Raw genomic sequence first — 27356 nt, forward strand, 5'->3', positions numbered from 1 at the left:
AAATAGTCACCTGATGCCTGTTAGGTAAACAACATAAGGACAATGAGAATACCATAGCTGAAACCATCAACCTGTTCCTTCTGGTGAGATTTTAGGGAGGAATATGGATTTTTGAACCGTTGATGAAACCTCGTCCTCTGACGAAGTAAGCAGCCTTCCCCTCACTTCGTGCTATCTTGATCGTTGGCCACAACTTGTTCCTTCTTTCTATGTCTTCCGGGCTGAGATGCTCGGCGAAACGCATACCATGGCTCTGAAGGAAGGCGTTCTTCCTAGCAGCTTTCCAGACAGCATCCCTGTAGAATCTGGCAGTGAAGAGGATGATGATACCCCTTGGTCTTGAATCGTTTTGCTGTTGCTTCTTGTCGAGGCGATGCACAACGAGACGTCTATGGTAGACATGGTTTTCCCAAAATTCTGACACAAATTTACATTCAAAGAACAACAACTTTTTTAACAGAAAACACAGATATCATCAATTGCCACAAATTTGGATATCATAGAATTACATGGATATATCTTGTGTAAAATGTTGAAGTGCACTTCCTTAACTTTGTTTGGTATACAGTATTTGTAAGGTCTTAACCATGCATTGTTCCAGACAATGTCAGGAATAAGCATGTTCCAGAAAAACTTTCCTCTCGGTATGAGTTGGTTTTGTGATTGAAGAATTTGTCTTATATATTTATTACAAGATTTCTCAAGTATGCCCACACCTTCCAAACTGAGTTCTGGACAGGGATGTTTCTGACTACCCTGGCAACTTGTTTTTCAAACAGCACCTAGCAACAAATTTAGCTATTTAAAAAAATATATTTGAAACTTTTAGCAACTTTTGAAAAGTGACTCAAATGTTAAAATGCATGCATTTTCCCTCTAAATGACACAAAAACGATTTTCTCTGTCACACACTCAGTCACAACGCACGTGCCTGGCTACAAACGTGCATTGTGAGTGACGTCGGCAGCAGGCCAGCAGCAATTTCAGTAAATCATTGTTGTCTGACTGCAGCAGGGTTCGACGAGCCAAACCCAATGAATATAGTTGCTCACGAATGTTTGATCTTGAACAGAACTTACATCAGTCAACATGTCTCAATCAAAATTGTACAGCCAGAAGTACAGTGGGAGTCTGTACCTGAACAAATGTCAAATCATATTTTTTGCCGAGATGGCCAGTCAATTTGAATAACGTTGTGTATTCTACGTAATGACGCAGTTTTAAGTTATCACGCAATGACATCACAACGTCATTTAGCAACTTTTTGTGCTTCAAAGCCACTTCTCCTGAAAATGAGTTGACAACACTGGTCCTGGATCAACTTTGTGATCATTACCAAAGCTAAGATGAGTTTTCATTAGTGTAGTTAGACCACTGGGAACGGCTTTGATCACATTAATAAACTCTCTGAAAGGTATTGGAAACTATTTTGTTCATATGTGAGAATTATTACCCTTGTTGTCGAAAACATCAAGAACAAAGTCAATATTCCTCTCATGCCAGCTGGGGCAGAACAATGACTTATTCCTTGTAAGACTCAGACCTTTTTTCTAAAGCTCCGACGTGAAGAGCACTGGCGTCAAGTCAGAGTACATTCTTTGCCATTTTACCGTAATATGCCAATTTTCTTTTTGCCATTTTACCGTTCTCAAATTAGCAAAGCACTTTTTTTCCCCTCAACGTATTGACACACATGATGAGAAATGTACATTGTGGTCATTACCACTATCAAACGCTAGATGTCCTGACATGACCGTCCAATCTGCTAAATCCTCCAGACACCACTGTCCTAGTAGGCCAATGGAACTGGAAAATATAACTCCACTCCGGGTGAAGCGCGGAACGGAAAACAGAACCGGTCCGGAACGGAACATTAACATTTTATTGCTGGTTTTGTGCATAAATGACTAAGTTTCCGATCTTTGTCAAATGGTATACGTTACTAAGCGTGTGAGTTGAAATAGCCGAATAGTGGTTATTATTTTAGTTTACCATGATGTCAGACTGGGCCTCCATGCGGGTGAGGGTTTTTTTATTATCCAAAAGCTAGTTGCTAACTAGTGAACAATCGGCTAACTAAAGTTATATCAAAATATTGGCCTGTTGTTATAAAAGAAGATGTCAGGCTTTAATTTCGGGTCTGGATCCACGAACACTGGCGGAGGGTTTTCGTTTGGAGGCACTGCCAGGTAAGAAGTGTTGGCCACGGCTCACGGAAATTAGCTGATTTATCTCCATTTATTATGTTAATTAACTTACCCAGCATGGATTGTTACCGACTGGCTAACTAGGTAGTTAACTAACGCCAGCTATCCAGTAGTAATCGTAATAAACCCCACTGTTAAAAGTGTGACGTTAAGTAGTTCCCCAGCTATATTAGATTAAAGAAGCATAACGTTACTACTTAGTCCAAGGACCTTCTTTAGCTGCGTCTAAATGCCGAACTGTCTCTGGAGTGGAAGTCAAAACAGCCACATACTCCCATCTAAACGCGAGTCGATTCTCAATTGCGGTACGGTTCTAGAAACATAAATCCCTCTACTTTCATATCACAGCGATAATTTAACAAATGCAAAAATACACACATACTGTACACTGTTTTAACTGTTGCAGCGACAGTTTTTTTTTCAGTGACAACATAATTGAGGCACCTTGTCTTTCGTTTTACACAGACGTTCAGAAACGCAGATAGCTAATTTAGTACAGGTCTTCCTCATTCACACAGGTCGTCTGTCTTCCGTATGTTTACAGTAAACAAGCGCAGTAACATGGAAATGTGGGAATCCTAACCCTATAAAGGTTGTATCACTTTAAGCTTTGTTTTTAGAAAAGTATTCCAAGCTGATATGAAAGATAAGGACCTCATGCTTCCAAAACCGTACAGTACCACAAAACACCCCCTACAGAAGACTCCTTCTTCCAATGACTCATATGTGTAATATAATATAATGGAACTGAGAGTCATGATCAACTGCTAACTACCACATGTGCTATGGATGCATCAACTACTTGTGTTTCTCTTCTGAATGTGTGTGTTTGCTAGAGAGAGAGGCTGTGTGATCGTTTGTAAATCAGTGTGAGTTTTAGACTTGGGGCTTTGCTGTCATCCTTACTGTACCCATTCAACATCAAAACAGATATGCATTGTTTGTCATAAAAACTGTAATATAACAGGTGAGGCATATTTGCATAGTAATGTTTTGTACTTCTCACCTCCCTCATTCTCACCCCCTCTCTCTAGTACACCAGCTGCAGCAGTTATGGGAGGCTTTACTCTGGGTGGTACAGCCTCCACCACCACCACCTCTTCTCTGGGCCTGGGGGGGTCCCTGTTTGCACAGAAACCTACTGGGGGGTTCTCCTTTAACACTCCTGCCTCAGGTAGGTACACACAAGGTCGATTAATTAGGGCCGATTTCAAGTTTTCATAACGATCGGAAATCTGTATTTTTGGAGACCTATTTGGCCGATTAAAAAAATATATTATAATTTTTAATTTACACCTTTATTTAATCTTTATTTAACTAGACAAGTCAGTTAAGAACACATTCTTATTTTCAATGACGGCGGGTTAACTGCCTTGTTCAGGGGCAGAACGACAGATTTTGACCTCGTCAGCTCGGGGATTCAAACTTGCAACCTTACAGTTAACTAGTCCAACGCTCTAACCACCTGCCTCACGAGGAGCCCGCATGTTACGTGAATGCAGTAAGAAGCCACGGTAAGTTTCTAGCTATCAATCAATCATAATAACCAGTTAACTACACATGGTTGATGATATTACTAGTTTATCTAGTGTTGCATATAATAGATGCAGTGCGCATTTGCGAAAAAGGACTCTCGTTGCTCCAAAGTGTACCTAACCATAAACATCAATGTCTTTCTTAAAATCAATACACAAGTATATATTTTTAAACCACATATTTAGTTAATATTGCCTGCTAACATGAATTTCTTTTAACTAGGTAAATTGTGTCACTTCTCATTCAACAGATTCAGGGTAACGTTATATGCAGCAGTTTGGGCCGTCTGGCTCGTTGCAAACTTTGTGAAGACTATTTCTTCCTAACAAAGACAGCCAACTTTGCCAAACGGCGGATGATTTAACAAAAGCGCATTTGTGAAAAAAGCACAATCGTTGCACAACTGTACCTAACCATAAACATCAATGCCTTTCTTAAAATCAATACACAGAATTACATATTTTTAAACCTACATATTTAGCTAAAAGAAATCCAGGTTAGCAGGCAATATTAACAAGGTGAAATTGTCACTTCTCTTGCGTTCATTGCATGCAGAGTCAGGGTATATGCAACAGTTTGGGCTGCCTGGCTCGTTAGGAACTAATTTGCCAGAATTTTACGTAATTATGACATAACATTGAAGGTTGTGCAATGTAACAGGAATATTTAGACTGATGGATGCCACCCGTTAGATAAAATACGGAACGGTTCCGTATTTCACTGAAATAATAAATGTTGTGTTTTTGAAATGATAGTTTCCGGATTCGACCATATTAATGACCTAAGGCTCGCATTTCTGTGTGTTATTATGTTATAATTAAGTCTGATTTGATATTTGATAGAGCAGTCTGACTGAGCGATGGTAGGCAGCAGCAGGCTCGTAAGCATTCATTCAAACAGCACTTTCGTGTGTTTTGCCAGCAGCTCTTCGCAATGCTTCAAGCATTGAGCTGTTTATGACTTCAAGCCTATCAACTCCCGAGATTAGGCTGGTGTAACCAATGTGAAATTGTAAGCTAGTTATTGGGGTGTGCGCTAATAGCGTTTCAAACGTCACTCGCTCTGAGACTTGGAGTAGTTGTTCCCCTTGCTCTGCAAGGGCCGCGGATTTTGTGGAGCGATGGGTAACGCTGTTTCGAGGCTGGCTGATGTCGATGTGTTCCTGGTTCGAGCCCAGGTAGGGGCGAGGAGAGGGATGGAAGCTATACTGTTACACTGGCAATACTAAAGTGCCTATAAGAACATCCAATAGTGAATGAAATACAAATGGTATAGAGTCCTATAATAACTACAACCTAAAATCGAAAATTGAAGACTCGTTAAAATTGAAGACTCGTTAAAAGGAACCACCAGCTTTCATATGTTCTCATGTTCTGAGCAAGGAACTTAAACGTTAGCTGTTTTTACATGGCACATATTGCACTTTTACTTTCTTCTCCAACACTTTGTTTTTGCATTATTTAAACCAAATTGAACATGTTTCATTATTTATTTGAGGTTAATTGATTTTTATTGATATATTAAGTTAAAATAAGTGTATATTCAGGATTGTTGTAATTGTCATTATTACAAATACATATTTTTTAAACCGTCCGATTAATCGGTAGCGGCTTTTTTGGTCCTCCAATAATCGGTATCGGTGTTGAAAAATCATAATCGGTCGACCTCTAGTACACACCACACACGCGTTTTTACGACTGTCTGTCTGTCTCCCTCTGCAGATCTGCCTCATGCTTGTTTCTTTCACCCACGCACAAAGAAATGCACAGACATCACCATAGGTGTAGGTGTTTATTGTAGTTATGGAGTTGTGTTCTTGTTTCACTGCAGGTGTTGCTGCACCCACTAAAGGCCGTACGTTAGGCAAATGTTCTGTCAACGTAGCGACACATCGGTCATGACGTCCACATCTACCATTGACTGATCCCAATTTGAGCCTTAGCATGACAAACCAATAGTAGCAGTCTCTGCAGATGAATTCGTTCTCGTTGATGTCATACGGTTGAATCTACCTTTAACCCAGCTATTTCCTGGTCTCTCCCAGGTGCTCCAGCAGCCTCTACCACAGGCTTTAGTATGGCCTTCAATAAACCGTCTGCCTCGGCCCAACCCTTCTCCCTCACTGCTGCCTCCTCGGCCCCCTCAGGGGCAGGACTGACGCTAGGCTCCGTCCTCACCTCCACCGCTCCACAACAAGGAGCCACAGGATTTGCTCTCAACCTAGGGGGTGTGGCCCCATCCACAGGTCTATCGTTGGGTTCCAGTATGTTCTCTAACATGGCTCCTACTGGTTAGTTAACTACATCTGTCTGTTCTCTAACATGACTCCTACTGGTTAGTTAACTACATCTGTCTGTTCTCTAACATAACTCCTACTGGTTAGTTAACTACATCTATCTGTTCTCTAACATAACTCCTACTGGTTAGTTAACTACATCTATCTGTTCTCTAACATGACTCCTACTGGTTAGTTAAGTACATCTGTCTGTTCTCTAACATGACTCCTACTGGTTAGTTAACTACATCTGTCTGTTCTCTAACATAACTCCTACTGGTTAGTTAACTACATCTATCTGTTCTCTAACATGACTCCTACTGGTTAGTTAACTACATCTGTCTGTTCTCTAACATAACTCCTACTGGTTAGTTAACTATATCTATCTGTTCTCTAACATGACTCCTACTGGTTAGTTGGTTAGTTAACTACATCTGTCTGTTCTCTAACATAACTCCTACTGGTTAGTTAACTACATCGATCTCTTATCTCTCCTTATTTAGAGGTAGTGTATGATCTGTTATCTCTCCTTATTTAGAGGTAGTGTATGATCTGTTATCTCCCTTATTTAGAGGTAGTGTATGATCTGTTATCTCTCCTTATTTAGAGGTAGTGTATGATCTGTTATCTCCCCTTATTTAGAGGTAGTGTATGATCTGTTATCTCTCCTTATTTAGAGGTAGTGTATGATCTGTTATCTCCTTATTTAGAGGTAGTGTATGATCTCTATCTCCCTTATTTAGAGGTAGTGTATGATCTGTTATCTCTCCTTATTTAGAGGTAGTGTATGATCTGTTATCTCCCCTTATTTAGAGGTAGTGTATGATCTGTTATCTCCCCTTATTTAGAGGTAGTGTATGATCTGTTATCTCCCCTTATTTAGAGGTAGTGTATGATCTGTTATCTCCCCTTATTTAGAGGTAGTGTATGATCTGTTATCCCTCCTTATTTAGAGGTAGTGTATGATCTGTTATCCCTCCTTATTTAGAGGTAGTGTATGATCTGTTATCCCTCCTTATTTAGAGGTAGTGTATGATCTGTTATCTCTCCTTATTTAGAGGTAGTGTATGATCTGTTATCTCCCCTTATTTAGAGGTAGTGTATGATCTGTCAGTTGTATTCTTTGTGTGTGTGTGTCACCTTTCTGGTGATGTAATCATCTTAGGTCTGTGTCAGTCCACTCTGGGAGGACTGGAGTCAGCATTACGGGGACTAACACGTGTGCGAGCTTCATTCTGTATGTGTGTTTGTGTCATGGGGTTTATTTGTGTTAACTCTTGTGTGTGTTTCCAGGTTTGGCCCAGACCACTCTTGGTTCAGGGGGGTTGACGTTAGGTTCCCTAGTCTCTACTTCGACGGCGATCTCAACAGCCCCCAGCCTTGGACTGGGCGGAGTTGACTTCAGCACTTCCTCAGAGAAAAAGAGCGACAAATCATTAGGGGCCAGCCCACAGTAAGTACTACTGACTGACACCGGTCTGGACCAATAAGATTCCGCAGTGTGACCAATGACGGATTGCAGTTGCCCCTTATGGTTGTCATAATGAGTTTCTCGCTCTCTCTTTCAGGGACAGTAAAGCGTTGAAAGATGAAAACTTGCCTCCAGTCCTCTGTCAGGATGTAGACCATTTCCAGTAAGTGAGGAAGTCGTGCATCGTCATGTGCGTGTGTCTACGCACATCTCTAACACGGTGGTCATGAATATCCATTGTGTTGACGTGAGTTTCTACCGTCCTGTAGGAAGTTTGTGAAGGAGCAGAAGCAGGTTCACGAGGAGATCAGCAGGATGTCATCTAAAGCCATGCTGAAGGTTCAGGACGACATCAGGAGTCTCAAACAGCTGCTGTCTGTCAGCGCCTCGGGACTACAGAGAAACGCCCTGGCTATAGGTCACCTGAAGATGGAGGCTGCGCTGGTACACACACTGAAGTCACATTGTCCTTTGAGGAATTCAGGATCAAAACTAAATTGCCCTTAGTGTTGCTGGGCTTGATTGTGTGTGTGTGTGTGTGTGTGTGTGTGTGTGTGTGTGTGTGTGTGTGTGTGTGTGTGTGTGTGTGTGTGTGTGTGTGTGTGTGTGTGTTGTGTGTTGTGTGTGTGTAGGAGTTGAAGAATGCAGACATAGCTCTACGGACTCAGAAGACACCCCCTGGACTCCAACATGAAAACACAGCTCCCTATGAGTGAGTAGTCCCATCATCATCACACCTCCCTGAACTTACCTTATCACATTGCCCTTTAGATCCACACAGATTCATCTACTGCATTTTATCCCTAATAAGTTGAATCCTGTCTCTCTCTTCTGTCATTCTCTCTTTCTGTGTCTCTCTTCTGTCATTCTCTCTTTCTGTGTCTCTCTCTGTCTTTCTCTCTTTCTGTGTCTCTCTCTGTCTTTCTCTCTAGTTATTTCCGGTGTTTAGTGGATCAGTTTGAGGTCCAGCTGCAGCAGTACAGACAGCAGATAGAGGAGCTGGAGAATCACCTCTCTACACAGGGCAGTGGATCACACATCACACCACAGGGTGAGAATCACCTCTCTACACGGGGCAGTGGATCACACATCACACCACAGGGTGAGAATCACCTCTCTACACAGGGCAGTGGATCACACATCACACCACAGGTGAGAATCACCTCCACAGGGCAGTGGATCACACATCACACCACAGGGTGAGAATCACCTCTCTACACAGGGCAGTGGATCACACATCACACCACAGGGTGAGAATCACCTCTACTTAGTGGATCACACATCACACCACAGGGTGAGAATCACCTCTCTACACGGGGCAGTGGATCACACATCACACCACAGGGTGAGAATCACCTCTCTACACGGGGCAGTGGATCACACATCACACCACAGGGTGAGAATCACCTCTCTACACAGGGCAGTGGATCACACATCACACCACAGGGTGAGAATCACCTCTCTACACAGGGCAGTGGATCATCACACCACAGGGTGAGAATCACCTCTCTTGGATCACACATCACACCACAGGGTGAGAATCACCTCTCTACACAGGGCAGTGGATCATTCACACCACAGGGTGAGAATCACCTCTTGGATCACACATCACACCACAGGGTGAGAATCACCTCTCTCACAGGGCAGTGGATCACACATCACACCACAGGGTGAGAATCACCTCTCTACACAGGGCAGGGGATCACACATCACACCACAGGGTGAGAATCACCTCTCTACACAGGGCAGTGGATCACACATCACACCACAGGGTGAGAATCACCTCTACACAGGACAGTGGATCACACATCAGGGTGAGAATCACCTCTAGGTCACAGGGCAGTGGATCACACATCACACCACAGGGTGAGAATCACCTCTACACAGGGCAGTGGATCACACATCACACCACAGGGTGAGAATCACCTCTCTACACAGGGCAGTGGATCACACATCACACCACAGGGTGAGAATCACCTCTCTACACAGGGCAGTGGATCACACATCACACCACAGGGTGAGAATCACCTCTACACAGGGCAGTGGATCACACATCACACCACAGGGTGAGAATCACCTCTACACAGGGCAGTGGATCACACATCACACCACAGGGTGAGAATCACCTCTCTACACAGGGCAGTGGATCACACATCACACCACAGGGTGAGAATCACCTCTCTACACAGGGCAGTGGATCACACATCACACCACAGGGTGAGAATCACCTCTACACAGGGCAGTGGATCACATCACACCACAGGGTGAGGATCACCTCTCTACACAGGGCAGTGGATCACACATCACACCACAGGGTGAGAATCACCTCTCTACACAGGGCAGTGGATCACACATCACACCACAGGGTGAGAATCACCTCTACACAGGGCAGTGGATCACACATCACACCACAGGGTGAGGATCACCTCTCTACACAGGGCAGTGGATCACACATCACACCACAGGGTGAGAATCACCTCTACACAGGGCAGTGGATCACACATCACACCACAGGGTGAGAATCACCTCTCTACACAGGGCAGTGGATCACACATCACACCACAGGGTGAGAATCACCTCTCTACACAGGGCAGTGGATCACACATCACACCACAGGGTGAGAATCACCTCTCTACACAGGGCAGTGGATCACACATCACACCACAGGGTGAGAATCACCTCTACACAGGGCAGTGGATCACACATCACACCACAGGGTGAGGATCACCTCTCTACACAGGGCAGTGGATCACACATCACACCACAGGGTGAGAATCACCTCTACACAGGACAGTGGATCACACATCACACCACAGGGTGAGAATCACCTCTACACAGGGCAGTGGATCACACATCACACCACAGGGTGAGAATCACCTCTACACAGGGCAGTGGATCACACATCACACCACAGGGTGAGAATCACCTCTCTACACAGGGCAGTGGATCACACATCACACCACAGGGTGAGAATCACCTCTCTACACAGGGCAGTGGATCACACATCACACCACAGGGTGAGAATCACCTCTACACAGGGCAGTGGATCACACATCACACCACAGGGTGAGGATCACCTCTCTACACAGGGCAGTGGATCACACATCACACCACAGGGTGAGAATCACCTCTCTACACAGGGCAGTGGATCACACATCACACCACAGGGTGAGAATCAGGGCAGTGGATCACACATCACACCACAGGGTGAGAATCACCTCTCTACACAGGGCAGTGGATCACACATCACACCACAGGGTGAGAATCACCTCTCTACACAGGGCAGTGGATCACACATCACACCACAGGGTGAGAATCACCTCTACACAGGGCAGTGGATCACACATCACACCACAGGGTGAGGATCACCTCTCTACACAGGGCAGTGGATCACACATCACACCACAGGGTGAGAATCACCTCTACACAGGGCAGTGGATCACACATCACACCACAGGGTGAGGATCACCTCTCTACACAGGGCAGTGGATCACACATCACACCACAGGGTGAGAATCACCTCTCTACACAGGGCAGTGGATCACACATCACACCACAGGGTGAGAATCACCTCTCTACACAGGGCAGTGGATCACACATCACACCACAGGGTGAGAATCACCTCTACACAGGGCAGTGGATCACACATCACACCACAGGGTGAGGATCACCTCTCTACACAGGGCAGTGGATCACACATCACACCACAGGGTGAGAATCACCTCTCTACACAGGGCAGTGGATCACACATCACACCACAGGGTGAGAATCACCTCTCTACACAGGGCAGTGGATCACACATCACACCACAGGGTGAGGATCACCTCTACACAGGGCAGTGGATCACACATCACACCTGACTTCACACTCTGTGTTTGTTGTTTCTCTCTTCATACTACATGTGTAGATCTGTCTCTGGCCATGCAGAAGTTGTACCAGACATTTGTTTGTCTGGCTGCTCAGCTCCAGTCAGTACACGAGAACGTCAAGGTAAGTCCTACAGACCGCTAGCTAACAACATCACCTTGACCAATCATCAAGAGCTATAAATAAATTATTTAGAATGAAGCGAATGGGGTTCTTCCTCTGTGGTAGATCCTGAAGCAGCAGTACCTGGGATACCGCCGGGCCTTCCTGGAGGACTCCACTGATGTTTTCGAGTCCAAGCGGGCGGCCAGTAAGAAGTGGAAGAGCGCACCACGCATCACAATCGGTCCCGCCCCGTTCGGCAGTGTCCCTAACGCAGCAGCGGTCGCCATGGCAGCCACGCTGAGCCAGCAGCAGCCCGGCCCAGGTGTGAACTCCGCCTTCAAGTTCTAGAACCCTGACCCTTCATATTTGACCTTTCACCTTTCCAACCCCTCAGTCTGACAGAGGGAGGGGGAGGAGGGAGAACGTGGAGAATGAAAAGCAATGTAGCCAGTGCCAAACATTTAGTTTAGTTTCTTTTCTTTCTCTGGAAAGGGGGAGAGCTGGAGGATTAGAGGAAGAAAACATGAAAGGATCATAGCCAGCGCCAAACCCTTTTTAGTCATTTCTTTCTGTGGTTTGGCGCTAAATGTGTCAGAAGTTACCAGAAGTGTCTCTAGCAGGCTGTTTGTTGAAACCGCCTGTCCATAAACCTAGCAACCATTTATTCATCAGGTAGTCTAGTGGTTAGAGCGTTGGGCCTGTAACTGAAAGGTCGCTAGTTGGAATCTGACCCTACTTGATAATGGCATTCCCTGGCTGTGATTCTACTCTGAGGGTGTCTCAGGGAGAGTTGGGATATATATATGAAATGGAACAAACCTAAGCATCCACCAAATTATTATTATATTCAGATGGCTATGCTTTTCTTCTCCATCTCTCTCTCTCATCGATCTATATCTAAAATAGAAGCACTTAACATGATCTCAGTAAGGCTCTTCCTCTACTGGAAACAAGGAGAGATGGGACCTGAAGGATGAATAAAGAAGTGTAGAGGGTTCAGATTACTGGGCTGTTCATTCACAGCTCTCAGATCTGTCCCAGACAGACTAGAATCCCTTCAATAACTGAACCTGGAGGCTGAATGTCTTTCGGTTCAGTCTCTATTTGAAGATAGTTTTAATGATGGTGCTTTGTGGTGAAGCTGAATTAGTTTGGTTTTATTGAGAATAACACATCGTGTAGTATGTGATGCTGCCAAGTGAGTGTTCTGGCATCCTTTAGAAGTCAAATCGCTTTAGTTCCAAAACTGAGCCTCAACTTGTTTTTTTTGGGGGGGGGGGGGGGAGTTGTACAAACTGGTTTAGATGAGGACCGTGTGTGTGCATGTTTATGCCTTGATGCACACTTACAAGTTAGACCGACAGTGTACTGCACGTGTCAGTCTCATTCCACGGAGGGCCGAGTGTCTGCAGGTTTTCTGTTCTGCCTGATTAGTTATTTGACCCGGTGTCCCAGGTCTAAATCAGTCCCTGATTAGTTATTTGACCCGGTGTCCCGGGTCTAAATCAGTCCCTGATTAGTTATTTGACCCGGTGTCCCAGGTCTAAATCAGTCCCTGATTAGTTATTTGACCCGGTGTCCCAGGTCTAAATCAGTCCCTGATTAGTTATTTGACCCGGTGTCCCAGGTCTAAATCAGTCCCTGATTAGTTATTTGACCCGGTGTCCCAGGTCTAAATCAGTCCCTGATTAGTTATTTGACCCGGTGTCCCAGGTCTAAATCAGTCCCTGATTAGTTATTTGACCCGGTGTCCCAGGTCTAAATCAGTCCCTGATTAGTTATTTGACCCGGTGTCCCAGGTCTAAATCAGTCCCTGATTAGAGGACAACAATGAAACAAGGCAGTGGAACTGGCTTCAAGGTCCAGAGTTTAATTTGATGGGTGTAAAGCCTAGTGTTACAAACATAGTGTTACTCACTGCAGTGGTTCCCTAATCCGTTCCTTCAGTACCCACAACAGTACGCTTGTGTTGTAGTCCTGGACACCAGATTCTACTGGTCAAGGGCTTGATGATTAGTTGACAGGTAGGATCTGGTGTGTTTGTCCGGGGACATGACAGAAATATGTACTGTTGGGGTACCAGAGTGGGGGAACACTGACTTACTGTACAGGTCATGCAAATCAAATCAAATCAAATTTATTTATATAGCCCTTCGTACATCAGCTGATATCTCAAAGTGCTGTACAGAAACCCAGCCTAAAACCCCAAACAGCAAACAATGCAGGTGTAAAAGCACGGTGGCTAGGAAAAACTCCCTAGAAAGGCCAAAACCTAGGAAGAAACCTAGAGAGGAACCGGGCTATGTGGGGTGGCCAGTCCTCTTCTGGCTGTGCCGGGTAGAGATTATAACAGAACATGACCAAGATGTTCAAATGTTCATAAATGACCAGCATGGTCAAATAATAATAAGGCAGAACAGTTGAAACTGGAGCAGCAGCACAGTCAGGTGGACTGGGGACAGCAAGGAGCCATCATGTCAGGTAGTCCTGGGGCACGGTCCTAGGGCTCAGGTCCTCAGAGAGAGAGAAAGAAAGAGAGAATTAGAGAGAGCATATGTGGGGTGGCCAGTCCTCTACTGGCTGTGCCGGGTGGAGATTATAACAGAACGTGGCCAAGATGTTCAAATGTTCATAAATGACCAGCATGGTTGAATAATAGTAAGGCAGAACAGTTGAAACTGGAGCAGGAGCATGGCCAGGTGGACTGGGGACAGCAAGGAGTCCTCATGTCAGGTAGTCCTGGGACATGGTCCTAGGGCCCAGGCCAATTGAAACTGGAGCAGCAGCATGGCCAGGTGGACTGGGGACAGCAAGGAGTCATCATGTCAGGTAGTCCTGGGGCATGGTCCTAGGGCTCAGGTCCTCCGAGAGAGAGAAAGAAAGAGAGAAGGAGAGAATTAGAAGAGAAGAACCAGAAGAGGTTGTTTTCTGTGTTCATTTCAGTTAAAGATTTGAAGTGTTAATGAAATGAATCCCTTTTTGTAACCATGGCAGCTTCTTAAAGTTACCATGGAGTTGTCACGGCAATAATAGCAGGCTCTGGTTACCAAAGTAGCCAGATGTATGTGTGTGTGTGTGTATGTGTGTATGTATGTATGTATGTATGTATGTATGTATGTATGTATGTATGTATGTATGTATGTATGTATGTATGTATGTATGTATGTATGTATGTATGTATGTATGTATGTATGTATGTATGTATGTATGTATGTATGTATGTATGTATGTATGTATGTATGTATGTATGTATGTATGTATGTATGTATGTATGTATGTGTGACTTTATTTGCATTGTAGATAGAACATTGACTGACTGCCGTAGCTGGGAATGGTCATTGGGTATAACCAGAGTATCCTAACCAGGGGTACTAGGACTATCCACAGGGGGTACTGGAGAAGACTCATGAGACCATAGGGCATGGGGGGTTACTTTACGGATACTAGGACTATCCACAGGGTGTACTGGAGAAGACTCATGAGACCATAGGGTTACTGGTCAAATGCAATGAGGGGGTACTAGGACTATCCACAGGGTGTACTGGAGAAGACTCATGAGGCCATAGGGTTACTGGTCAAATTCATGAGGGGGTACTTCAGGGGTACTCCGTGCAGAACACAATTCAGTTGGTGGTAAAGTACCCCAAAAGTGTTGGGATCCACTATTCTAAAACACGTGTCGAATTCATTCCATGAAGGGCCGAGTGTCGGGGCTTTCACTCCTCCCTTGTACTTGACTGATGAATTAAGGTCCCTGATTAGTAAGGCACTCCTCTCACAAGGTTGTCTGGGTCTTCATTGAAAGGAAAAAGCCAGACACACTAGACCCTCCATGGAATGAGTTTGACACCCCTGGTCTAAATACACACTTCTACCTGACAGTCCATCCAACTTTGAATGTATCACTGTGTGTTCTCCATTAACCTTTTGAGATAATGATTTATCAGTATTTCCTAGACACACTACTTAACACTGGCGGTTGGTCTACCATGCAGGCCTAGCTGGCTCCAGGAAATGGATAGCAGAGGGGCTGATGACCTTCTGTACAGACAGAACCTAGTTTTCTTTAGTTTCATTATCTATTCAATAGAAGGTATTACAGTATTACATCACTCACTAGTTTATCAAGGGAGGGACCGTGATCTTGCTGCGCGTATCGACTGTTTGGGGAAGGCCAGTGGGAACATTGGTGCCAAGAATCAGTATTTTTCTGTATTCTGAGTGACAATTTGTGCTCTGAGATAATCAACTGCTGCTCTGACCGGTCTGTTCACCCTCTCACGCTAACCTTCCAGAACCACTCTGAAATATTCTAGACTGAGTACATAATGTGGAACTGGAACTCTGATTAGTTCTGGAACTCAGTGATTGGTTCTGGAACTCAGTGATTGGTTCTGGAACTCAGTGATTGGTTCTGGAACTCAGTGATTGGTTCTGGAACTCATAGGGCTGCTGCAGATGGCAGACTCCTGTTAGTGTATAACAGTGATGGCTAACAGGACTATGATGAATCTTGGGCCTTTTTGAGGGCTTCAATGAGATCAGAAGACTGGTAGTGGTTGGACTGACTGGCTGAGACAGTCCCTCCACTCAGTGTACGGACTCAGGGCTAGCTACATAGAGCCAGGGAGCTGCTCTGGGATGTAGTATGTACAACACCGATGTTATTGGCTGGAGAGGTGTAGTTGGATTGGATTACTTTACTAACACATGTGGCAGTACTGGGGCCTGTTCTGGATGGTTTGACATATTATATATATATATATATATACAGTTGAAGTCGGAAGTTTACATACACTTAGGTTGGAGCCATTAAGACTTGTTTTTCAACCACTCCACACATTATTTGTTAGCAAACTATAGTTTTGGCAAGTCAGTTAGGACATCTACTTTCTGCATGACACAAGTCATTTTTCCAACAATTGTTCACAGACAGATTATTTCACTTATAATTCACTGTATCACAATTCCAGTGGGTCAGAAGTTTACATACACTAAGTTGACTGTGCCTTTTAAACAGCTTGGAAAATTCCAGAAGATGATGTCATTGCTTTAGAAGCTTCTGATAGGCTAATTGACATCATTTGAGTCAATTGGAGGTGTACCTGTGGATGTATTTCAAGGCCTACCTTCAAACTCAGTTCCTCTGCTTGACATCATGGGAAAATCAAAAGAAATCAGCCAAGATCTCAGAAAAATAAATTGTAGACCTCCACAAGTTTGGTTCATCCTTGGGAGCAATTTCCAAACGCCTGAAGGTACCACATTCATCTGTACAAACAATAGTACACAAGTATAAACACCATGGGACCATGCAACCGTCATACCGCTGAGGAAGGAGACGCGTTCTGTCTCCTAGAGATGAACTTACTTTGGTGCGAAAAGTGCAAATCAATCCCAGAACAACAGCAAAGGACCTTGTGAAGATGCTGGAGGAAACAGGTACAAAAGTATCTAAACGAGTCCTATATCGACATAACCTGAAAGGCCACTGCTCCAAAACCGCCATAGAAATGCCAGACTACAGTTTGCAACTGCACATGGGGACAGAGATTGTACTTTTTGGAGAAATGCCCTCTGGTCTGATGAAACAAAAATAGAACTGTTTGCCACAATGACCATCGTTATGTTTGGAGGGAAAAGGGGGGAGGCTTGCAAGCCGAAGAACACCATCCCAACTGTGAAGCACGGGGTGGCAGCATCATGTTGTGGGGGTGCTTTGCTGCAGGAGGGACTGGTGCACTTCACAAAATAGATGGCATCATGAGAGAGGAATATTGCGTGGATATATTGAAGCAACATCGCAAGACATCAGTCAGGAAGTTACAGCTTGGTCACAAATGGGTCTTCCAAATGGACAATGACCCCAAACATACTTCCACATTTGTGGCAAAATGGCTTAAGGGCAACAAAGTCAAGGTATTGGAGTGGCCATCACAAAAATTGTGGGCAGAACTGAGAGTGTGTGAGAAAGGAGGCCTACAAACCTGACTCCGTTACACCAGCTCGGTCAGGAGGAATGGGCCAGAATTCACCCAACTTATTGTGGGAAGTTTGTGGAAGGCTACTCGAAACGTTTGACCCAAGTTAAACTATTTAAAGGCAATGCTACCAAATACTAATTGAGTGTATATAAACTTCTGACCCGCTGGGAATGTAATGAAATAAATTAAAGCTGAAATGAATCATTCTCTACTATTATTCTGACATTTCACATTCTTAAAATAAAGTGGTGATCCTAACTGACCTAAGACAGGGAATTTTTACTAGGATTAAATGTGAGGAATTGTGAAAAACTGAGTTTAAATGTATTTGGCTAAGGTTTTTTGATACACTGCAGAATTAACAGGTTTTCCTACTTGCAAAGCATGTAGAGGTCTGTACATTTTTTATCATAGGTACACTTCAACTGTGAGAGACGGAATCTAAAACAAAAATCCAGAAAATCACATTGTATGATTTTTAAAATTTGCATTTTATTGCATGACATAAGTATTTGATCACCTACCAACCAGTAAGAATTCCGGCTCTCACAGACCTGTTAGTTTTTCTTTAAGAAGCGCTCCTGTTCTCCACTCATTACCTGTATTAACTGCACCTGTTTGAACTCGTTACCTGTATAAAATACACCTGTCCACACACTCAATCAAACAGACCCCAACCTCTCCACAATGGCCAAGACCAGAGAGGGTGTAAGGACATCAGGGATAAAATTGTAGACCTGCACAAGGCTGGGATGGGCTACAGGACAATAGGCAAGCAGCTTGGTGAGAAGGCAACAACTGTTGGCCCAATTATTAGAAAATGGAAGTTGTTCAAGATGACGTTAAATCACCCTCGGTCTGGGGCTCCATGCAAGATTTACATTTACATTTACATTTAAGTCATTTAGCAGACGCTCTTATCCAGAGCGACTTACAAATTGGTGCATTCACCTTATGACATCCAGTGGGACAGTCACTTAACAATAGTGCATCTAAAACTTAGGGGGGGTGGGGTGAGAGGGATTACTTAACCTATCCTAGGTATTCCTTAAAGAGGTGGGGTTTCAGGTGTCTCCGGAAGGTGGTGATTGACTCCGCTGTCCTGGCGTCGTGAGGGAGTTTGTTCCACCATTGGGGGGGCCAGGGCAGCGAACAGTTTTGACTGGGCTGAGCGGGAGCTGTACTTCCTCAGTGGTAGGGAGGCGAGCAGGCCAGAGGTGGATGAACGCAGTGCCCTTGTTTGGGTGTAGGGCCTGATCAGAGCCTGGAGGTACTGAGGTGCCGTTCCCCTCACAGCTCCGTAGGCAAGCACCATGGTCTTGTAGCGGATGCGAGCTTCAACTGGAAGCCAGTGGAGAGAACGGAGGAGCGGGGTGACGTGAGAGAACTTGGGAAGGTTGAACACCAGACGGGCTGCGGCGTTCTGGATGAGTTGAAGGGGTTTAATGGCACAGGCAGGGAGCCCAGCCAACAGCGAGTTGCAGTAATCCAGACGGGAGATGACAAGTGCCTGGATTAGGACCTGCGCCGCTTCCTGTGTGAGGCTCAGCTTGTGGGGCATCAATGATAATGAGGAAGGTGAGGGATCAGCTCAGAACTACACGGCAGGACCTGGTCAATGACCTGAAGAGAGCTGGGACCACAGTCTCAAAGAAAACCATTAGTAACACACTACGCCGTCATGGATTAAAATCCTGCAGCGCACTCAAGGTCCCCCTGCTCAAGCCAGCGCATGTCCAGGCCCGTCTGAAGTTTGCCAATGACCATCTGGATGATCCAGAGGAGGAATGGGAGAAGGTTATGTGGTCTGATGAGACAAAAATAGAGCTTTTTGGTCTAAACACCACTCGCCGTGTTTGGAGGAAGAAGAAGAAGAAGAAGAGTACAACCCCAACAACACCATCCCAACCGTAAAGCATGGAGGTGGAAACATCATTCTTTGGGGTAGCTTTTCTGCAAAGGGGACATGATGACTGCACTGTATTGAGGGGAGGATGAATGGGGCCATGTATCGCAAGATCATGGCCAACAACCCTCTTCCCTCAGTAAGAGCATTGAAGATGGGTCGGCGCTGGGTCTTCCAGCATGACAACGACCCAAAACACACAGCCAGGGCAACTAAGGAGTAGCTCCGTAAGAAGCATCTCAAGGTCCTGGAGTGGCCTAGCCAGTCTCCAGACCTGAACCCAATAGAACATCTTTGGAGGGAGCTGAAAGTCCGTATTGCCCAGCGACAGCCCCGAAACCTGAAGGATCTGGAGAAGGTTTGTATGGAGGAGTGGGCCAAAATCCCTGCTACAGTGTGTGCAAACCTGGTCAAGAACTACAGGAAACATATGATCTCTGTAATTGCAAACAAAGGTTTCTGTACCAAATATTAAGTTCTGCTTTTCTGATGTATCAAATACTTGTCATGCAATAAAATGCAAACTAATTACTTAAAAATCATACAATGTGATTTTTCTGGATTTTTGTTTTAGATTCCGTCTCTCACTGTTGAAGTGTACCTATGATAAAAATTGCAGACCTCTACATGCTTTGTAAGTAGGAAACACTGACGATTTTGCAGGTTATTAAATACTTGTTCTCCCCACTGTATATATATATATATATATATATATATATATATATATATATATATATATATATATATATATATGCACATGCAATAAGGCCCGAGGGTGTGTGGTATATGTCCAATGTACTATGACTTAAACACGCAACCTGGAGTGCATGGACAGTCTTTAGCCGTGGTATATTGGCCATATACCACAAACCCCCGAGGTGCCTTATTGCTATTCTAAACTGGTTACCAACGTAATTGGAGCAGTAAAAATAGCTGTTTTGTCATACCCGTGGTATATGGTCTGATTCACCACAGCTGTCGGCCAATCAGCATTCAATGCACGAACCACCCAGTTTATATTAATATATTAAACCAATGCTTGTTGTTGTTGATGCATATATCTGACACTAAATAATATTGTGTGCCTTTTGAAACTTGACATATAGGAATAATTGTTTGCGCTGCATTTTTTCCTGGCACATGCTAGTTCCTTCACTCGTGGAATCTTGAACCATTTTGGAGACCATAGCAGCTAGGAATTAACAGTCGGTTGTGTCCTTGAACTGTTTGTCTCGTTTATGTAAGTGGAATTGCTTTCATTTGACAATAAATTTGTTTTTAAAGGAGCGACCTTGTCTTTGTTTCTTTTTGACTGGTGAATCACTCATTTTAGAAATCCAATTGGATTTAAGAGAATTAACTAATACTATAGCGGAGGCTGAAACTCAAAAATCCAATTTGAGAACCGCTAAAAAGAAACAAGACTGGTGCCCTGAGATTTGAGTGAAGGTCCTAACTGCCATGTTTCTATCACATCTACTTTAAGGCAATTCCATTGTAAGGGTGATGCTGAGACTTTTTCCAAAATGGATGTCAAACAAAAACCATTGATTGCAAAGTTAAACAAACCATACAACTCTCTGCACAAGGACGACTTACCAACTTCCACCATCTCCACTGTTCTTCAAGTACAGGGCGTTCGGAAAGTTGACTTTTTTTTGCCTGACGTTTTCCACATTTTGTTACGTTACAGCCTTATTCTAAAATGTATTAAATTGTTTTTCCCCCTCATTAATCTGTACACAATACCCCACCCATAATGTCAAAGAAAAAAAAAAGATTTAAATAAAAATGTTTGAAATTTTTATTTATAAAAAATACAAAACTGAAATATCACATTTACATAAGTAGTCTGACCATTAACTCAGTAAAAAAGTAAAAAGTACTTAGTATCTCCCATTCTTCTCTGCAGATCCTCCCAAGATCTGTCAGGTTTGATGGGGAGTGTCGCTGCACAGCTATTTTCAGGTCTCTCCAGAGATGTTCGATCGGGTTCAAGTCCGGCCTCTGGCTGGGCCGCTCAAAGACATGTCCCGAAGCCACCCCTGCATTCTCTTGTCTGTGTGCTTAGGGTCATTGTCCTGTTGGAAGGTGAACCTTCACCCCAGTCATAGGTCCTGAGCGTTCTGGAGAATTTTTTCATCAAGGATCTCTCAGTACTTTTCTCCGTTCATCTTTGCCTCGATCCTGACTAGTGTCCCCGTCCCTGCCGCTGAAAAACATCCCCAAAGCATGATGCTGCCACCACAATGCTTCACCGTAGGGATGGTGCCAGGTTTCCTCCAGATAGGACGGTTTGTATTTAGGCCAAAGAGTTCAATCTTGATTTTATCAGACCAGAGAATCTTGTTTCAAGTGGGCTGTCATGTGTCTTTTACTGAAGAGTGACTTCCCTCTGGCCACTCTACCATACAGGCCTGATTTGGTGGAGTGCTGCAGAGATGGTTGTCTTTCTGGAAGGTTCTCCCATCTCCACAGAGGAACTCTGGAGCTCTGTCAGAGTAACCATCGGGTTCTTTGTCACCTCCCTGACCAAGGCTCTTCTCCCACGATTGTTCAGTTTGGTTGGGCGGCCAGCTCTAGGAAGTCTTGGTGGTTCCAAACTTCTTTCATTTTAAAAATGATTGAGGCCACTTTTTTCTTTGGGACCTTCAATGCTGCAGAAATGTTTGGTACCCTTCCCTAGATCTGTACCTCGACACAATCCTGTCTCGGAACTCTTTAGATAATTCCTTTGACCGTGGCTTGGTTTTTGCTCAGACATGCACTGTCAACGGTGGGACCTTCTATAGACAGGTATGTGTGCTTTTCCAAATCATTAAAAATCATCTCAGTTTTGAGTCTTGTAGCAAAGGGTCTGAATACTTATGTAAATAAGGTATTTCTTTGTTTTTATTTTAAATACATTTGCAAACATGTCTGAACCTGTTTTCACTTTGTTATTATGGGGTAATGTGTGTGGATTGAGGGGAGAAAAACATTATTGAATCCATTTTAGAATAAGGCTGTAATAATGTGGAAAAAGGGAAGGGGTCTGAATACTTTCTGAATGCACTGTCAATGCGTTCTTGTGAAATGTTTAGTGGAAACGGTTAAAAGTCGTCCTTGTGCAAAGAGTTGTATTGTTTTTCGTTTGAAATCCATTTAGAAAAATCTGAGTCTCAGCATCACTCCGTTTACCGGGGAATTGCCATTTACCATTTGATCTGTGAAAATCAACCCACAGTCTCATAGTTCCATTATCACTAATAAGCAGCCTATCAGTAGTCATTAGGTATATCAAGGGGAACAACTTAGATGTGGCCATAAGGTTAGTGTTGGGATGGGAGTCTGAGAAGACTACTGGAGTCTAATGTAATATAGAACCACTGTTCCACAGGGCCCTGAGATGTTACTCTGTTCACACACAGTCTATACCACCACTGAACGTTGCAGAGGAGAGGGGGGACTTGACTTCAGTAACAGACTAACAGACTGTAGTACAGAGGAGTAAGCTATGTTCTCTCTGTCTGTCTCAGGGAGACAGGCGCCCCTGGGGTCTGGCTTGGGAAACCCCTTTGCCTCAGGAGTGGGCTCTAGCACGAGCTCATTGGGCCTTGGAGGTAGTACCTGTCTTTTTACATTAGTCTGTCTCATCCCCATCCATCTACCTCTCATCCTCCTACTTTTTACTATCCCCCTCTTTCTCACTCTCTTGATCTCTTTATTTTTATCTCTCTAACTTCTGTTCCTCACCCTTTGTTCCTCACCATCTCATCCCCCCCCCCTCTTGTGTAAGACAGGTGGCAGTATTAGGGAATGTATCTGAGTTTTTAAGCTCTTCACTATCTAGGGCTGAAACAACAGTCTGCCTGTAGCTGGGGTCTGGTGTGGGTCTCTCTGCTTTACTCTCTTCATTGGATACCAGCTGCTCTTTCCTCATTGGTCTACTTAGTATACCCTGTTTGGATACCAGCTGCTCATTGGTCGACTCGTCAGTATAACCTGTTTGGATACCAGCTGCTCTTTCCTCATTGGTCTAGTCTTAGTATAACCTGTTTGGATACCAGCTGCTCTTTCCTCATTGGTCTACTCTTAGTATAACCTGTTTGGATACCAGCTGCTCTTTCCTCATTGGTCTACTCTTAGTATAACCTGTTTGGATACCAGCTGCTCTTTCCTCATTGGTCTACTCTTAGTATAACCTGTTTGGATACCAGCTGCTCTTTCCTCATTGGTCTACTCTTAGTATAACCTGTTTGGATACCAGCTGCTCTTTCCTCATTGGTCTACTCTTAGTATAACCTGTTTGGATACCAGCTGCTCTTTCCTCATTGGTCTACTCTTAGTATAACCTGTTTGGATACCAGCTGCTCTTTCCTCATTGGTCTACTCTTAGTATAACCTGTTTGGATACCAGCTGCTCTTTCCTCATTGGTCTAGTCTTAGTATAACCTGTTTGGATACCAGCTGCTCTTTCCTCATTGGTCTACTCTTAGTATAACCTGTTTGGATACCAGCTGCTCTTTCCTCATTGGTCTACTTGTCAGTATAACCTGTTTGGATACCAGCTGCTCTTTCCTCATTGGTCTACTCTTAGTATAACCTGTTTGGATACCAGCTGCTCTTTCCTCATTGGTCTACTCTTAGTATAACCTGTTTGGATACCAGCTGCTCTTTCCTCATTGGTCTACTCTTAGTATAACCTGTTTGGATACCAGCTGCTCTTTCCTCATTGGTCTACTCTTAGTATAACCTGTTTGGATACCAGCTGCTCTTTCCTCATTGGTCTACTCTTAGTATAACCTGTTTGGATACCAGCTGCTCTTTCCTCATTGGTCTACTCGTCAGTATAACCTGTTTGGATACCAGCTGCTCTTTCCTCATTGGTCTACTCTTCAGTATACCCTGTTTGGATACCAGCTGCTCTTTCCTCATTGGTCTACTCATCAGTATACCCTGTGTGTCAGTGAGCCATTACGGAGGCTTAACTCCCTCTTTTCCTCACACGCCCTTGCAGTTTGTGTGTGTGTGTCTGCCCGCACCCGTGTCTTTCCGTCTTGTCATAGCAGCATAGTTAGTGTGTCTGTGTGTCCATGAAGCTAAGCTCTCTCTCTCTCTGTGTCTAGTATGCCACAGCAACACTCCTGTCTGTCTGTCTGTCTGTCTGTCTGTCTGTCTGTCTGTCTGTCTGTCTGTCTGTCTGTCTGTCTGTCTGTCTGTCTGTCTGTCTGTCTGTCTGTCTGTCTGTCTGTCTGTCTGTCTGTCTGTCTGTCTGTCTGTCTGTCTCTCTGTCTGTCTGTCTGTCTGTCTGTCTGTCTGTCTGTCTGTCTGTCTGTCTGTCTGTCTGTCTGTCTGTCTGTCTGTCTGTCTGTCTGTCTGTCTCTGACTGTCTGTCTGTCTGTGTGTCTGTGTGTCTGTCTGTCTGTCTCATGTCGTAGCAGCATAGAGTGTGTGTCCAGAAAGCTCAGCTCTCTCTCTTTGTGTCATGTCGAGGCAGCATAGTTAGTGAATGTCTTACTAAAGCTTGGCTCCCTCTCTCTCTCCTGCAGTATTTGTTGGGGGTCCAGGTTTCGGGGGGGTTGCGACGGGGGGCTCATTTGGTTTCTCCTCCGCCAGCAAGGCTTCGGGAGGGAGCCTGAGCGCAGGTATACACACACTCCTCACCTCATGTCTCAGCAGACACCCTGTGAGCATTCTAAATATGAATAACTCATGTTCTTTCTCTTTTCCTCCCCACAGGTTTTGGTAGCAGCAGTAGTTCGGGGTTTAACTTCAGTAACCCCGGGCTCAACGCGTCTGCCGGCCTGACGTTTGGCGTGTCCACGGGCTTCGGAACGGGAGGTCCCCTGCTACAGCTCAAGAAGCCCCCGGTGGGAAACAAGAGGGGCAAGAGATAGTCTCTCCACCGGTGCTCAAGGGGCAAAGGGAACAGTGGGGTAACAGTTAGGATTCGGGGAGGGAAAGCTGATCCTAGCTCTATGACTTCCAGAACTGTCCGTGGGTTAAATGGGTCGCAGTCCATTTTAGATGGATTTGGGGAGGGGAGGTTTATTCTAGATCTGTGCCTAAGGGTGACTTCTAGAACAGTCCACGGGAGGTGGAGACGGGGGTAACAGTCTGTCCCAGATCTCTATTTTTATCTGTCAGGAAGCATGGGGGAAGGAGCAGGATGTGGGGAGGAGGGGGTGAGGGGGGGGGTTTGTAGGAGCAGGAGGGAGAGAGGAGGAGGAGCAGGAGGGAGAGAGGAGGGGGAGCGGGAGCAGGAGGGAGAAAGGAGGGGGAGCGGGAGCAGGAGAGAGAAGGGAGGAGGGGGAGCAGGAGGGAGAGAGGGGGAGCAGGAGGGAGAGAGGAGGGGGAGTAGGAGCAGGATGGAGAGATGAGGGGGAGCAGGAGGGAGGAAGGGTCGTAGGAGCAGGATGGAGGGAGGAGGGGGTAGGAGGAGGGGGGGTGGGAGTAGGGAGGAGGAGGATGGAGGGAGGGGGTAGGAGCAGGATGGAGGGAGGGGGAGCAGTATGGAGGGAGGAGGGGGGTAGGAGCAGGATGGAGGGCGGAGGGGGGGAGCAGGAGGGAGAGAGGGGGAGCAGGAGGGAGAGAGGAGGGGGAGTAGGAGCAGGATGGAGAGATGAGGGGGAGTAGGATGGAGGAGGGGGTAGGAGCAGGGAGGGGGGAGCAGGATGGAGGGAGGAGGATGGTAGGAGGAGGGGGTGGGAGTAGGGAGGAGGGGAGGAGCAGGTTGGAGGGAGTGGGGGTAGGATCAGGGAGGAGGGGGGCTAGGAGGGGGGTAGGAGCAGGGAGGAGGGGGGTAGGAGCAGGGAGGAGGGGGGTAGGAGCAGGGCGGAGGGGGGTAGGAGCAGGATGGAGGGGGAGGAGGGGGTAGGAGCAGGGAGGAGGGGGTAGGAGCAGGATGGAGGGCGGAGGGGGGTAGGAGCAGGATGCAGGGCGGAGGGGGGTAGGAGGAGGGAGGGGGGGTAGGAGCAGGGAGGAGGGGCGGAGGGGGGAGGACCAGGGAGGAGGGAGGAGGGGGGTAGGACCAGGGAGGAGGGGGGGGGTAGGACCAGGGAGGAGGGAGGATGGGGGGTAGGACCAGGGAGCAGGGATGATGGGGGGTAGGAGCAGGTTGGAGGGGGTAGGAGCAGGGAGGAGGGCAGAGGGAGGGGAGGAGAAGGATGGAGGGCGGAGGGGGTAGGAGCAGGGGAGAGGGAGGAGGGGGGTAGGAGCAGAGAGGAGGGGGGGGGTAGGAGCAGGATGGAGGGGGGTAGGAGCAGGATGTAGGGCGGAGGGGGGAGCAGGTTGGAGGGAGGATGGGGGGTAGGAGCAGGGAGGAGGGAGGAGGGGGGTAGGAGCAGAGAGGAGGGGGTAGGAGCAGGATGGAGGGGGTAGGAGCAGGATGTAGGGCGGAGGGGGGGGGGAGCAGGTTGGAGGGAGGATGGGGGTAGGAGCAGGGAGGAGGGGGGTAGGAGCAGGGAGGAGGGGGTAGGAGCAGGGCGGGGGGGTAGGAGGAGGATGGAGGGCAGAGGGGGGGTAGGAGGAGGGAGGAGGTAGGAGCAGGGAGCAGGGGGTAGGAGCAGGATGGAGGGTGGAGGGGGTAGGAGGAGGGAGGAAGGGGGTAGGAGCAGGGAGGAGGGCGGAGGGTAGGAGCAGGGAGGAGGGGGCAGGATGAAGAGCGGAGGGGGGCAGGGCGGAGGGGGAGCAGGCTGGAGGGCGGAGGGGGTAGGAGGAGGGAGGAGGGGGAGAGCAGGGCGGAGGGGGTAGGAGGAGGGGGGGGGGTAGGAGCAGGATGGAGGGAGGAGGGGTAGTAGGAGCAGGATGGTGGGGGTGTAGGAGCAGGATGGTGGGGGTGTAGGAGCAGGATGGTGGGGGGTAGGAGCAGGATGGAGGGAGGAGGGGTAGTAGGAGCAGGATGGAAGGGGGGTAGGAGCAGGATGGAGGCATGTCTAGCTAGTAACTAGTTTCAACAAACAGTTCAAACCGATCAGCACATTTGGAGAAGTTCTATTACCTGTGTTTTAAATTTTAAACCTTG

The 27356-nt window shown here is 46.1% G+C and overlaps 2 protein-coding genes across 6 annotated transcripts in view; both read left to right on the forward strand.

Annotated features, from left to right (window-relative positions):
• Positions 1 to 27356, forward strand: part of LOC124040475 (catenin delta-2-like) — an 890284-nt gene that overhangs the window by 422048 nt on the left and 440880 nt on the right. The gene's annotated exons all lie outside the window — the stretch shown is intronic.
• Positions 1301 to 25496, forward strand: LOC124039485 (nucleoporin p58/p45-like). Of its 5 annotated transcripts, none has more exons than XM_046355500.1 (13): positions 1301 to 1414; positions 3242 to 3381; positions 5788 to 6033; positions 7312 to 7471; positions 7587 to 7652; positions 7759 to 7933; positions 8122 to 8201; positions 8422 to 8540; positions 11397 to 11479; positions 11585 to 11783; positions 22870 to 22953; positions 24883 to 24978; positions 25073 to 25496. In XM_046355500.1, exons 2-13 carry the CDS (start codon positions 3261 to 3263, stop codon positions 25228 to 25230), a joined length of 1587 nt encoding a protein of 528 aa, XP_046211456.1. In that variant the 5' UTR covers positions 1301 to 1414; positions 3242 to 3260; the 3' UTR covers positions 25231 to 25496. The 5 variants fall into 5 exon arrangements, with proteins under 5 accessions (XP_046211456.1, XP_046211454.1, XP_046211457.1 ...); XM_046355498.1 differs by lacking the exon at positions 1301 to 1414 and adding an exon at positions 1765 to 2189; XM_046355501.1 differs by lacking the exons at positions 1301 to 1414; positions 24883 to 24978 and adding an exon at positions 1765 to 2189.

The sequence above is a fragment of the Oncorhynchus gorbuscha genome, linkage group LG07 (genome assembly GCF_021184085.1).
Source record: "Oncorhynchus gorbuscha isolate QuinsamMale2020 ecotype Even-year linkage group LG07, OgorEven_v1.0, whole genome shotgun sequence".
NCBI lineage: Eukaryota > Metazoa > Chordata > Actinopteri > Salmoniformes > Salmonidae > Oncorhynchus > Oncorhynchus gorbuscha.

Coding starts and splice junctions, on each gene's coding strand:
- LOC124039485 (XM_046355498.1), top strand. CDS start 2,119: ATGTCAGGCTTTAATTTCGGGTCTGGATCCACGAACACTGGCGGAGGG. Junction 3,382..5,787: donor CTTTAACACTCCTGCCTCAG/GTAGGTACACAC, acceptor GGTCTCTCCCAG/GTGCTCCAGCAGCCTCTACC. Junction 22,954..24,882: donor GAGCTCATTGGGCCTTGGAG/GTAGTACCTGTC, acceptor TCTCTCCTGCAG/TATTTGTTGGGGGTCCAGGT.